Source organism: Perognathus longimembris, chromosome 7 (assembly GCF_023159225.1).
Source record: "Perognathus longimembris pacificus isolate PPM17 chromosome 7, ASM2315922v1, whole genome shotgun sequence".
Classification (NCBI taxonomy): domain Eukaryota; kingdom Metazoa; phylum Chordata; class Mammalia; order Rodentia; family Heteromyidae; genus Perognathus; species Perognathus longimembris.
In genome coordinates, this window is record NC_063167.1 from 61,511,580 (window position 1) to 61,526,388 (window position 14,809).

General features: G+C 39.4%; 1 protein-coding gene across 3 annotated transcripts in view; it reads left to right on the forward strand.

Annotated features, from left to right (window-relative positions):
* The first annotated feature begins 4,726 nt into the window (after window positions 1-4,726).
* Window positions 4,727-14,809, forward strand: part of Samd13 (sterile alpha motif domain containing 13) — a 41,411-nt gene continuing 31,328 nt past the window's right edge. Inside the window, exons 1-2 of one of the 3 annotated variants that reach the window (XM_048351664.1) lie at window positions 4,727-4,836; window positions 9,608-9,692. In XM_048351664.1, coding sequence (XP_048207621.1) covers window positions 9,640-9,692 — 53 coding nt within the window. In that variant the 5' untranslated portion in view covers window positions 4,727-4,836; window positions 9,608-9,639. Of the gene's footprint in view, window positions 4,837-5,678; window positions 5,891-8,045; window positions 8,184-9,607; window positions 9,693-14,809 lie in introns of those variants that run through there. The other 2 variants (XM_048351667.1, XM_048351666.1) reach the window with 2 other exon arrangements.

Consider the following 14,809-nt stretch of genomic DNA (forward strand, 5'->3'; position numbering starts at 1 on the left):
GCTCACACCTGTAACCTTAGCTACCCAGGAGGCTGAGATATGAAGATTAAGGTCCAAAGCCAGCTCGGGTGGGCAGGAAAGTTTTTGAGACTCTTGCCTCCAATTAATCACTAGAAAACTTTGAGCTGTGGCTCAAAGTGGTAGAGTGCTAGCCTTGGGCAAAAGAGTTCACAGACAGCACTCAGGCCCTGAGTTCAAGGCCCATGACTGACCAAAAGAAAAGAAGACATTTCCCAGCCTCTTTTGCTTCAGTTATTTTTTCAGATAAGAACTCACATTTTTATCTAGGCAGATCTGGACTGCAATCTTTCTATGTACACTCTCTGTGTAGCTGAGGTAAAAGGACCACATCACCATACTTATGAGTGGAGATGGGGTTCTTTCTTTTTGCCTGGGTTGGCCTTGAACTAGAATCCTCCCAAATCTTGACCTTCAGAATAGCTGGAATTACAGGACTCTTCCACTTGTCTGGCCTGCCCCTGTTTTATTATATTTTAATTTGTTTTTCATATACATAAACATAAAAATTATACATAGTAGCAGGATACACATAAGGATTCAATACATTGTATAATGCTAATTCAATTAATCATTTCTATTTCCTCAAACAAGTAGCACTTCTCTGTGGGGAAAAACAAAATCAAATCATTTCTTGGAGCTTTCTGAAGTATAAAAAGTATTACTGGTATTTCTAGTCACCGGACCATGAAAGAGCAGATCCAAACTTCCTGCTACTATCCAACTTTAACTCTTACTCATTGATCGGCTAGTACCCATCCCTTCACATACTCCTCAGTCTCTGGTAACCACCATTCCAGTCTCTCAACTTCTGTGACATCAACTTGTGTTGATTTTGCTTATGGGTGGTGTCATACAGTACTTGTCTTTTTATGTCTGGCTTATTTCATGTAATGCAATTAAATTGGATATATTATGGGTTTTTCTCCTCAATATTTAAAATTTTCATTACAATTTAATGTATTAATCAGATACATTTCAGTTTTAGGTATTTGAAAGATATTTTTATTACTTTACTGTAGAAGTCCTCTCTACATAGCTTGTATTGTATTTTTACTATTTCAAGCTGCTTATACTTTAAGTTATAAACTTCTTGTCCCTGGGTTCTTCCTTACCCCAGAACATCTGGGACATCAAGTAAACCGGTCTCACTCTGTATCTGCTGGGTAGTATGTCTTTCTCCTGTCACTGAGCTATCTCCAGTTATGGACAGACAAACTTCTACTGCAAACGTTATGATTTTTAAATTATAGAGTTTTTTCTAACTCTCAGAGACCTGCCCCTCCTTCCATATCACTAGACTGCTGCTGTGTTTTGGAGAATGTCCAAAAGTTTGACCTTTGCGTTGGGGATAAGGCTATACAAACTTTTGCTTCTTAATACCATCTGCCCGGGAATAAACATCTCCAGATGGGAAGAAATAAAGAAGGAAGGAAAACAATTTTTGGAAATTCTGTGTTCACATACTCCTACTATCAAGAATATGAGGGGAAGCATCCGATACTGCACTGGTGAGTTCTCTGTCACTGGAAATAGTGCTGACAGATAATTGTTTGTTATACTTTCAATGTGTAAATTCTGGCTTATCAGCCACCTACATTTCTCATTGGTTTATGGCAAACAGTTATATATCACTCCTTTTTCTTCCTTTCTTTTCTCTTACTTTCTTCCCTTTTTTTTTTTTTTTTTTTTTTTTTTGCTAGTACTGAGGAGTGAACTAAAGTCCTCACACACACTTGCTAGACTTTCTCTACTACTAAGCGATGCCTCCGGTTACTAAGCCATACCTCCAGTCTCTTTCTATAAGGGTGATTTTTTTTTTTAGATAAGGTCTCAAGTTCTGTCTGGGTATCCACCTGACTGAAGTCCACCAATTTAGGCATCCCCCCTTACCTGAGATGACAGGTGCACACCACCACATCCAGTTTCTTTTCCACTGAGATGGCATTTAACAAACTTCATTGCTTGGGCTGCCCTGAAACTATAATCTTCTCAACCTCATCCTCCCAAATAGCTGAGATTACAGGTGTAAGGAGCTGGCAATTATGTTATCATTCCAATCCTTATAGCTTAGGCATCTAACTTATCTTGTAAATTTTCTAGACGAAATCATTTCAACAATGTTCATGTTCTTCATGTGATAAAACAGATTCCACACAGTTAAGAAAGAACACTAGAATTAGTCCTGAGATTACAGATGTCTACCATGTCCTACTGAAAGCCATTTTATAATGGCAAAGGATGCAGTTCACAATAGCATTATAACTAATATGAATATTCCTGAACAAAATAATGTGACATTGATCAAGGTGCCTTGTACTCATAATTTGCCATGTTCAATTGAAACCCCTCTTACAACTATTTAAGGATAATTTTAAAAGATAAAAAGATAATTTTTTAAAGATTTAAAGGATGAAAGTCACTCTTAAATAAAATAAAATATTTGAAGCAAACTTCAAACTAAAAAAAAAGAAACATTAGAAGGCTTTGTAAGTTTTTTGTGACCTTTACCAAGTCAAGAAGAGAGCTGGAGGCATGATTCAATGGTATTGCTTTAGCCAACAAGAGTGAAACTCTGAGTTTAAATTGCTAATACTGCCAAACAAACAAACAATAAAGAAAAGAAAAAATAGATGTAGGGAATATGAATAACACAATTAAAATATTGAAGATATAAATAATATACTTTATTTATTGAATCCAAGAGCTTATAAAGAATAATACTAATAATTTATGTACCCATGTAAATTTTACAAAAAGAAATCCTCCCTTGTGTAACTACTATAAGCCAATAAAATAAAGAAGAAAAAAATACTTTAGCATGTTATTTTTCTGTTCAAAACTGTCCATTTTATTAAGAGTGAAAGCCAAAGTCCTTGCAATTACCTACAACCCCAACATTACCTGCCCTCCATACAGGGGTTACTCTCAGTCCTCCTACTCAAACTCCAGTCTCTCTAATCCAGCCACACTGGCAACCTTGCTGTTCCCCCACTGGTTACTAGAGTCTGGAGAGAGAAGAAGGTGTAGAGGGATGAAGTTTGATCAATGGCTGCTATGTAACTATTAGGGAGGAATAATAAATACCAGTGGAATACTCAGATATGAAGGGCCAACTGTAGACTCACCATGCAAAGGACAACCAACAAGTGAGCTGTACTGACGATTCAAATTCCACAAATGATATTGTTGTTCACTTTACTGCATTTGAAGAGAATTCAAACCATTTGGAAAACACTTTGTATTTAAATGCAAAATGGATTCTAGTCTCAGTGAATTAGAAATAGGTTTCCTCTGACATGCATAGAAAAAACAGCATATGTATTGTGCAGGATTGTCCCAGGCAGTGGGAGGAGCCTAGCATTGTTGCCCACCAGTAGCATCCCTCCCAATTACTAGGAAAAGCAAAACCACTCTGGTAAATTTCCAAAACAGCTCCTAGGAGCATTTCTACATCTAGAGTCCTCTTTTCTGTTGTCCCTGTGGTTGACTGTGTTGGCAAGCTCCTCCTCACCACTTCCTCCTTCCTTAGTTCTCCTGTCACTCAACCTTGCAAGATTTGCTTTTTGCCTTTCACCAAGATCTATCTGCAGATAATAATAGTAGCTAAAATGATTTGAGAGCTTATCATGTGCCACACACTATTCTAAGCACTTCCTGTCTATTTTAATCTGCCCTGCCACATCACAACTATTATACATAATTATTATATTTTAAAGAGGCAAAGAGATTTGGGAAGATTAAATAACCTACCCAAGGTCACAGAGCTAACTCAAAAGTGACAACACCAGGATCCCAGGTCACTAAAATCTGTTTTTGCTTTCTCCTTGCTTTAGATTTTTCATATTATCTCTGGTCTTCTCAAAATCTGTTGAATCTCCGACTCTATGCCACTGCCCATTGTTTTCCCTTGTACTCTTGCAATGCACAGGTGCTTTATTCTTTATTCTTCATTTTCTTTATATACTGTAGACTTCTTCACCAGCTATTTCAAGAAAATTCTACACAGCAATCACTTCTTCTTTCACTGTCTGACCTCAGCCCTCCTTCTCCTGGCTATCTTTTCACAGTTGCTAAGAAAAGGGCTGGAGAAAGCAGTGGCTCCAACTTCCACGGGTGCATCTTCAGCTTTCTTTCCGCCGAAATCCCCTGGTGGCTTTATGGTTCTAATGGAATGAATCAACTAAGTAAAAAGTGCTTTGCAAGACATGCCGTCGGTAGAGCATTCTACAAATGTAAGATGTAATTATGCATCCTCCCTTGGCAGGCCAAGGGCTTCCAGAGTTGTTCAGTGAGCAACAGAGCAGGTGTTGCAAGCAGAGAAGGCTACGTGTGAGTTTCAGAGTGAAGGAAGAACAACCCTCAATCCTATGAACTCAATACGGCGAATCTTTTATCATTACCAACCAAAGTCCAGCTTAAAACTACAGCAGGGTGACTAGGAGCCGGTAAGACAGGAGAGAAGGGCTCTTAACCTGACAATCGCCAACTTGAAAACATCTTTTTAGGGATGAATGGTCCGCTTCACCCTCCAGCTCCCTGCAAGTTTCAAGTTTGTGCAAACATCCTCTCTCAGGTTGCCGAGGTTCCAGAGCAGGTCCCTTCCCTTCCCGTCCCTACTTCAGAAGTTCCTGAGGCCCCTCCCCCATCCGCCCTCCGGGTACCTGACACCCGACCTCCCCACCCCCGCCAGGATCGCGGTGGACTACAACTCCCGGCATCCCACGCGACGCCCGTCGTTGTCTGGGGGCTCCGCGCGTGGTGGGCGCCCCTCCCTGCGCTGCGCGGGGCACACCTCCCGGCGCGGCCATGCGGGAGGTAAGTGATGGGCGAGGGTGAGTGGCTAGGGTCTGCAAACGCGCCTGCCCCATCCGTCTTTCCGGGATGAGAGGAGGTGATGAACCCCACCGTAAGGGGGGGGCGGGGGGAAAGAAAATAACCACATGCCCCGCCTCCCCCCCCCCCCCGTCGACTCTGCGGTGTCCGCTGCTCGCGGCACCCCCGAGCGTGGACGGTCACCCGGGGCGGAACGCGTCCAGCCCCGCACGGAGCCCGGCCAACAGGGGCCACGGGGCAGAGCGCGCGGGACCGGCGGAGGGGCGCGCCACACCCCCACATGCCCTCTTCCTATCTCGGCTTCCCTAGGAGCCCCAGAGCCAAAGACCGAACCGACAGTGTCTCCAAGAAAGTCTTAGCTCCAACTTTTCCCTTCTTCGTGTCCGGTGCCCAGACCTCTAGGTGGGCGCTCTGGTCCAGAAGACTAAGTAGCGGTCTCTGCCTGGCTTCACAGCCCCTGGCCCCTTCCAGGAGGAGGGGGCACCGCTCGTCCGCCCCTCCCCCCTTCCCCCCTCCCCACGCCTTGGCCCTGCCCTGAGTGACTTGGAGCTAGAGGTGCCTGGTGGCTCACCTCAGGGGACTGAGGCGCAGGCTTGGCCGGCTGGTGTGGTTCCTTTGCATCCTGTCTGGGAGGAGTGTGGTCGTCAATAAAATCAACCAGTCAAGTCACCATTTTCCTCGCTCTTCCTGACCTGTCTCCTTTCCCCCATCACTGCACTTCCAAGTCACCCCTCACCAAAAAAAAAAAAAAAAAAAAAAAAAAAAAAAGGTTTTCCCCAGAACTCTGAAGGCAAGTTCTCCAAAGTTACCCTAACACTCCCATCCTATAAGGTGCTGGATCAGAAAACTCTTGGTTGGCTCCCTGCCCCCCTTCTATCACACACAAACTTCCAACTACAGTTCTACAATATTTTGATAGCTCACCACATCCAATTACCACGCAGCACTCTCCACGTAGTACACTCGGCATATACCTATCATTTTACTACTAAAAAGGGTAGGCATCTCTTTGTTGGATAGTGAGAGGAGGGAGTGGGTGAGTACTGGCATATACTACATATTTAGAGTCATAAATGTCAGTTTATTACTTCACTAGCTGGTAAGTGAAACCTCTTGTATTTTAGAATGTCTTCATGGGTTCAACTTATAAGATATGGGACCGATTTCCTATAACACTTTCTGAAACCCCCATTCTTGTGTAAAAGGAAGACTTTTGATCACAGCAGGGAAGACAGAAGAGGATATCCCTTTCAATAATCTAGGAAGAATTGTCTGGAGAAACTTCACAGAATCCCTCCTCCTGTGAGTGGTCTGAAGAAGAGGGGCGTGACTACATTCCTTTTCCTTTGGAGAGTGGTCAGCTGGACATGCTTTTGTTCTGAGCAGTGCGGTCAGGGAACTCTGCTCCTGCTGCTTCCTTGTCTACAAGACTCACAGTCCAGGCCCCTTCCATGTGGATTGGAGAATAGATTAGGAATTTCACACCAAGTCCCAAGCATTGTAGATGGATGTGTTGATGAAAGATCTTTTTATCTTTATAAAAGTCTCTCGTGTGCGCGCGCTAGTACTGCGTGTTGAACTCGGGACCTGGGCATTCTCCCTTTGCCTCTTCCCTCCAAGCTTGAGCTCTGCCCCATGAGCCACAGCACAACTTCTGGCTTTTTGCAAAGAGAGTCTCACAGTCTTTCCTGCCCATGCTGGATTTGAACTGTGATCCTCAGATCCCAGCCTCCTCAGTAGACAGGATCATAGGCATGAGCCACCAGTGCCCAGCAAAAAGTCTCATCAGTTTTGCTCAACAGTGGTGATGGATCCACATGCCAGACCCATGCTCACAACATGGTTCTCAACATTTGAATGCTTGGAGTTGGTGCTTAAGTTATGATTGCCATGGCACAGGGGTTGTAAAAATATTTGAGACGTTTCTTAGCCATGGCCTTTTTGGAAGTTGAAGATTTCTGTCACTCTTGGAATAGTAAGGGGAAAAATTGACTTAGGAATCTTGACTTTTGAATTAAGGTCCCAAATTTAGATCAGAGTTACCGATCACTTAGTAGCCTCAAGGATTATTAAGGAAAAGGGGAGGGGGTTATCTTTCTCCTCCATTCTTCCTAGTCTATACATTGCGACAGAACTGTTTCTAGGAACTTGTATTCTGCTTCCAAGTTTGAGTGCTGCTGTGACTCTCTTGACCTAAACATGTCCAAATATGTCAAAATATTAAATGAGACAAACATATGTTTTCTGGGTATTTGCAAAACTTTTATAAGAAGCGAATGATCTCTAGAAATGATTCCCAACAAAGCCAGGGAACTGTGACATTGACCAAGGTAATTTAAGTAGAAGGTATCACTTAGTCTTTGTATTTCACTACATAAATTTCTGAACTGGGGCTCAGGATAATATTGGGAAACACTGAGTTTTGAGGTTTGCAAGTATGTTCTTATGTAAATGTGACTCATCTAGTACCAGGTGTTCTGCATGTTATAAATTTTGGTCGTATTCATTGGATTATGCTTTTTATGCAAATGGGATAAACAAAATTAAACATCACAGAACTGTTCACCTTTGTAGAATAAGGCTTTGTGTGTTTCAGCCTAACTTTCTGTTTTATGGGGTAGGATGAGATAAAAAGTGTGGATGTTTTTAGAAGAATTGGTTATATATTTTACATCCTCTTTTAAAGATGCTATTTCTGGTATAATGAACTAGTGAAATTTATTACTGGGCACTGCTTTTCTTATTCATACAAAAAGATTGCCTAAAAGGCAGCTCTCAGAACTTTGTCCATGACTTTGTCAGGGAAAAGTAACACAGGTCTATATAACTTCTAAATGTTCACTGGGTAAAACCCAGAAACAACCCTGAGTTCTCTCTTACTCTTCCCACAGTGGAGAAAAGAAATAGTTTGAAATGTGACATTCATGCTCAGAGCAACAATAAAGATGCCAGCAACATGAAGGGGAAGAAGGAAATAAACTATTAAGACAGCTTGGTTTTCTTTGTACTAGACAGGTGCAGGGAGAATTCTGTGATGTTTGCACTTGGGGTTCGTTCACTTCCACTAATTGTGGTGAAGGTAGTTAGCCCAACTGAACAGGCACACTGTAGCTTTAAAAAGTCAGCCATGAACCAGAAGGCAGTTGGTGCAGCTTGTGTGTGATTCCTAACGTCATGTTGGCTGAGAGCCAGCCTGGTTTTATTTCACTGTGTCAAATTGTACCTCCTATTGAATTCCTTTGCCAGCCTACTTTGTGAAAGAAAACATTGGGGTTTCTTTGGCTGTTCTTGATAAACGTATAAAAATGATATATTGTAGTTGCTTATAGGTAGGTTTTCTTTTTACTTTTCCACAGAAAAAAGAAATATAATAGTAATAATAAGACAATGTAGTGTGATTTTGCAGAGTATCATTGTGAGTGTTTTGTTTTGGTTTGGTTTGTGAGATGCTTAGAAAATGGTGAATATGTAAACTGTTTCCAACTGAAGTGCAGTCATTCTTTTAGCACTATCTTCCTGTCTACTCTGGAAGGAACCGGGCTGTGAATGTATGCTAATATTTCTATGTATATTAAGTGTTGGGTTTCTTTAGAAATGATCTCAGTGGCTTAGTGACTGGAAGTTTGTGTGTACGTGTGTGTGTGTGTGTGTGTGTGTGTGTTTTGCAGGAGTGAGATTATCCCACACTTAGAGTATTATTTGTTAATTACTTTCTAACAGTGATAAAATCTGTGACTATACTGAACGATGCACTTGCCATGTCAGAGTAATCCTCCCCGGAGAAGGAGTGCTGAACTAGAAAGTGATTCCAGAGGAAATGTATTTAATTTATGGCTTCTGCTGAATAAGAGCAGGCATGTTTCGGGACTAGTTTTTTATTTTCTTTTTCCCTTCCTTTTTTCCTTCTGGAGGCAGTTTTGTGTGTGTGTGTGTGTGTGTGTGTGTGTGTGTGTGTGTGTATGTGTGTGTGTTTATCTTGTTAATTATATGTTAATTGTGGAGGTTTTTTATTTTTTCACAGTTCTTATCCTACAAACAAAAAGAGTAATAAGTGCTACTATATCTCCCTCAATAGTTTGATGATTTTATGTAAATCCAAAGAGCTGTCTAACACACACACACACACACACACGTACACACATGTACCACCTTTCCATGCTGAAGGCTACCTGGTGTTTTTGTGAGCTTCATACTTTACCACCCTCTGGTTATCTCCCTGATTGGTTTTGTTGAGAATTTGTGAGGTAGAGGAGCACTTGCAACAAAAGCTTTAAGTACTCTTCGGCATTGCAATGCAAGCTCGAAGCAGGAGGGGTGTGCACACACACACACACACACACACACACTCACACACTCAAAGAAAAGAAAACCACAGCCTGTGCTGGGAGGGAAAGGGAATTTTTTTTCTACTTTGACTCATTTATGAGTTGCAATGTCTTAAGTAGAGCTTGGCACCTAGAGGCAGCTGTGCCAGGTCACATAGCACTTGTTTTTGAAGACAGATTTTGTTTCATTTGCAAATGTTTATTGTGGAAACCAGGAGTGCCAGGAGGATGAAAGCACCCCAACCCATCCTCCAGCTCCTTAGGTTTAATCACATCTCTCCAATTGCTGAAGAAACTGGAGTTTTAAGCAAACATTCGTGGACTGGTGTAAAGCTGTAGAAAGGGATCATTATGTTTCCGATTCAGAATATATATTCTCCTCTCACTTTCTAACAATTAAAAACAAGCTTTTCTCCCTTATTGATTAGTTGCTGAAGTAAAGGAACCCTGCAGCCTTCCCATGCTATCTGTTGACATGGAAAACAAGGAAAATGGCTCTCTCGGTGTAAAAAAGTAAGTGAAGCTGTGGAACAAAAGGTCTCTGTTTTCATCCTTCTACCTTACCTGCCACAATACACAGGTCTGGGTTGTTTTGGTTTATCTCTACCAGTTCTCTTCCCTCCAACTCCAGTCGCCTTCTTCTATATTCTGTTTCTAAGATAGTGCTCACTCAGACATCAAAATGTTCCTCAAAGGTTAGTGTGGCAAGCAGGGGATCAAAGAGGGTTGTGGATTCCAGCCCTGAGTTTTCTGAATTGAGACAAAAACTGAGCTCACATAGACTCTGCCTTCCAAGTCCATATGCTACTAGCCAGGGAAAGCTTAGGAAATATAGCTGGAGGGGTTTATTTTGTGTTTTATATTTCAGAATCACCTCTGTCTTTCCGAACTGGGAGCTATTGTTGGGGGAGGGGGAGAAGGGACAAGTTTAAATCAGAATACTAAGTTTCACTAACTTCTCTGCACTGATTTTCTAAAATAACTGTTTCTTGAGTGTATGACAAATTCCTGATTATATTTGTTGCATAAGGGCTGTGTACTTGATTCTTCTAAATAGGGAAATTCATTATGTCTGTAGGTAATATAACGTTTTAAAACATAAACATAACAAAAGACTAACTGGCATGGTATCTGTGAGTATGGGGGGGGGTGAAAGTAAATGCTCATTTAGGAGTTCTATTGATGCTGTACCCATTTTGATTACAAGGAAAAGTTAGTTCCAACAATGTTACCTATTTCATGTCTTTCTGTGTCATTTAGTTTAAAATTATTGTTAACTTGCACTTTGGGAGGAAATAAATAAAATCTCCCTAGAAGCTATGATATCCAAACGAAGCAGGAACATCTTCATGTTTATAAATAGAAAGTAAGTACACTGTGCATCATAGAAAAGTTACATTGAAAGTTAATGAAATCTGCTTTTAAAAAGCCTCAGTAATTTTTACATCAAGGTCATACATCCATGCTTATTCCCATTCTGAAACTTCAGGCTAGGTAGATATAAGACAAATGAAAGAAAATGATGTTTCCTCATGATATGAGCAGGTACTACTTGTAGTCCTTGCAGCCATGATGGAAATGCTTCGTATTTGTGCCGTACAGAACAGTAGTTACTTACTCCATGTGGCTGTTAAAATATTTGAAATGTGGTCAGTGCAACTGATGAACTGAGCTTAAAAATGAACTTAGTTGAAATATAATGTACATATAGCAAGTGACATATATTTAAGGGATAAATTAGTAATAGTAAGTTTTGTCAGGAGCTAGAGACTGATGCCTGGCTATTTGAGAGGTGGCAACCTTTGGAGAATCATGGTTCCTAGCCAGTTATGGGGGAAAACTTTGAGACATTATCATCTCAGCTAGTATAGTGACATGTGCCTATTATCCAAGTGACAAGGAAGGTTGAAAACAGGAGAATCACAATTCCAGGCCAGTTGTGGCCAAAAAGTTTTTAAGACTCTATTTCAACAGAAAAAAGTCCAGCATGGTGGCATATGACTAGTATCTAGCTCTGGTGATAAGTATAAATAAAAGAATCATGTTCTAGGCTAATCTGGACAAAAGACCAAGACCTTATCCCAAAATAGCCAGTGTAAAAGGGACTAGTGACATGGCTTAACTAAAAACAACACTTGCTCCGTTCTGCCATTTGAGCAACAGCTCCTCTTGGGGCCTTTTTGTTGTACATTGAAGAGTCTCATGGACTTTTCCTGCCTGATCTGGCTTCAGCCATAATCGTCAGATCTCAGCCTCCAGAGTAAGTAGGATTACAGGTATGAGCCATTGGCTCCCAGCTTGCATATCTGACAATTCTTTTATTGAATTCTAGACTTCACCTTGCTGGGCACTGGATGTTTGTTTAAATTCCTAGAAATATGACTGGTTTTTGTCCTGGAATGCCATTAAGTCCTTTGGAAACAGTTTTATCTTCAAATCTTTTAAGTTTTGTTAAGCCACACCAAAGCTACATTAATTGAGGTAAGACCCTCCTTCATACTCTAATCAGTGGTTGTAAATTATGAGGTTTTCCTCACTAGCAGACATGCCAAGGAGGACTTTTTTTCCTCCTTGAATGATCTCCAGTAATTGTGCCCTGTATTCCCTTGGATTGTTCTTTTTCCAGCTACGTTTCTCATAGGTAGATGCTGACTGGACTCTGCTAGATAATTGAGGGAAACCCTCTGCAGTTCTTCAGACTTCTTTGATGAATCATGTTCTTTCCAGGAGTGCCCTTTCCAGATAGTAAGCAGAAAGATCTACCTTTCTTGTTTCTCATCTCTCAGGGGTCAGTATCTTTTCCTACCTATGGTCTATATTTTCTATGCCATTTAAAAGAAAAAAAAATATTGCCTGCCTTTTTCAGTTTTCTTAGGCAAAATGGTTATGGCCCTTTACTCCATCTTTTCTGAAAACTGACGTTTCCTTTACTCTGTGTACTCTGTATGGTCACAGGTGTCAGACAGGGCAGATGGAGATGGTGAGGATATATAAACTTATCTAGCAAAGAAATCACACTCTCAACACAGACTTGGAGATGATGAGAAGTAAACATAACATTGCAATGGCTTGTGCTTTTGTGTTTGAGTCAAGTCTTGGGCTCATAACACTGGCCAGATCTCTAAACACATAAAACATGAAGGCTTAAGGCTATGCAGTTTATCAGGCTGTCCTGTGTATTGCACATTATTTAGCAAGATCCTTGGTCTCTACTGACTGCCAGTGGTATTGCTTTCCAGCAGTGATTACCAAAAATTTTTCTAGCTTTGTCAAGTGTTTTTGAAGGACAAAATAATCTCCATTTGAGAACTATTACTCTAGATAACCTCCATACTAAGAATGGACAACAGGGTGGCTCGTAGGAACTTTTGCTTAAATATCTTTAAAAAGTATCATTTAAAAATATTTCAACTGAGATTTTTCTGTTTCATTTTATATTTCAGAGATGAGAAGAAAGAGGGAAAGGAATAATAAAGTAAATGTGATAACATACCAACAATTTGAGAATCTGGGTGAAGGACATATGAAAGTTTTGTACTATACTTAACTCTTGTATTAGTCTGGAATTGTTTTTGTTTAACCCTATAAGAATAAAGACAACCAATTTTCCATGCACTGCAAGCTCATGCCTGTAATCCTACCTACTCAGGAGACTGAGATTTGAGGATCATGGTTTGAAGCTAGTCTGGGCAGGAAAGTCTATGAAACTCTTATCTATAATTAAGCACCAAAAAGCCAGAAGTGGAGGTGTGGCTCAAGTTATAGAGCACTCAAGGACAGTACTCAAGCCCTGAGATCAAGCCCCAGAACCAGCACAAATAGACAATTAGTTAGGTCAAAGAGAAAATGAATTGTTCTTTAGGAAAGAAACAATACCCCTACCCCAGGGGCAAACAATCATGTCATTATAATGATTAGCACTTTCAACTTTGAATCAAGTCTTCCTGTTCAGAAGGGTTAGAATTAATCTTGCTTTTGTTTCTTAGCTGAAATATAGTGAATAATTTATTTAATTTATGTAAGTGTCTTCTCTTAATTATAAAATAGTAATGGAGAGTTGTGAGGATCAAAAGAAATCTGCCGTAAATTACATAATGAACAGTACTGATAGTCTATTTCCCAATTCAGAAAACATCAGAGTACCTAGTATGTATCAAGCTTTCTGGTCATTGTCTTTCCAGCCACTCTTAATCATTGTAACATATTTTGTACGCTTAAAAAAACTAGTTAACTAGAGCTCAGCTATTCAAAACTCACATAGGAAAATTAAAATTTTCCCAGCTTTTCTAACGCCAACATACCTCTTTTTTTTTTTTACCTTCAGTACAATTTCTGTTATAAATATGCTTTACTCCATCCCCTACACAGAAATGGGTCTGGTTTTAGACAGTCTTGGGAAACACTTATACAAAGGCTAGATCTTGGTTATTGCTGCAAGATGAGGAAAAATAATGATTACAATTTCTAATTTCAGGCTTCTGATTTGGCAAAAGCATTCACCTAAATGTCTGAACATTACCTTGGAAATTTTAAACTAACATAGTGTAAGATTTTTTTTTTCCTTTCTACTCAAGTCTCCAAGTTTGATCCAAAAAGTCTTTAGATTTCTAGAGTGAATACTTGTTAGGATCTCTTATTAATTCTGTAGGAGTCAAAATAGTGTTGACATGACAGTCAAGGCTTAAACTCATTTAAAGGCAAGATTAAGCCAATTAATATATGATGAAATGTTCATTATTGTTAATAACCAAGAAAATGAAAATCAAGATCCTACTAACAATCCCACTCAGAGTATTTTTTAAAATATGAAAATACCAATCATTAGACATTATACAGAGATAGTAGTCTCATGGACTTTGCTGCCCAGGCTGGCTTTGAATCACAGTCCTCAGATTTCAGCCTCCTGAGTAACTACATTACAGGATATACTGGGAATGTAAATTGGTAAGGTATCTTTGGAAATCAGTTTTGTGTTATTTTTTAATGTCAAATGAGATATATTGTAACTCAGCAAATCTATTTTTGGATATGTAGCAATAATGTCCAACAGAAATAAAATCTAAGCCACACAGTTTAATTTGTGTAAATTAAGACTTATATAATGTTATATAAATTAAATGAAAATAATATAAATAATGTATATAATTAATATAACCAACATATGAATATGATTATATTCATGGAATTGTATATACAATATTATTGCAACAAATCAGAATAAAATTACGTTTCTTCAACATTTTATTTAAGTTAATCAAAACTTTTATTTTAACATGTGATCACCATAATGCTATGAAATACTTGGTATACATTGTATATCCTTTTGTATGCTTATATCTCAAGCTGAGCAAGAACCTTTTATTAGAAACATCTGTATTTAGATTTCATAAAATTTGCATTCGAAAAACAATCAAATATTCATTTAATTCTAAGCATAAAAGTTTTTTTGTAACTGAAGTATTAACAAGTATTTTCTTGTAATATTTTTACTTAAAATCAAAGTTTATCTTGATCTGACTTTGGAGTAAAAGCATATTGGCTTCAAAACATAAGTTCTGTAAATTTACTAATACACATATCAATTCAACATTCTTAACATTGAATTCAAAGAGGTTTATATAAATTAATAA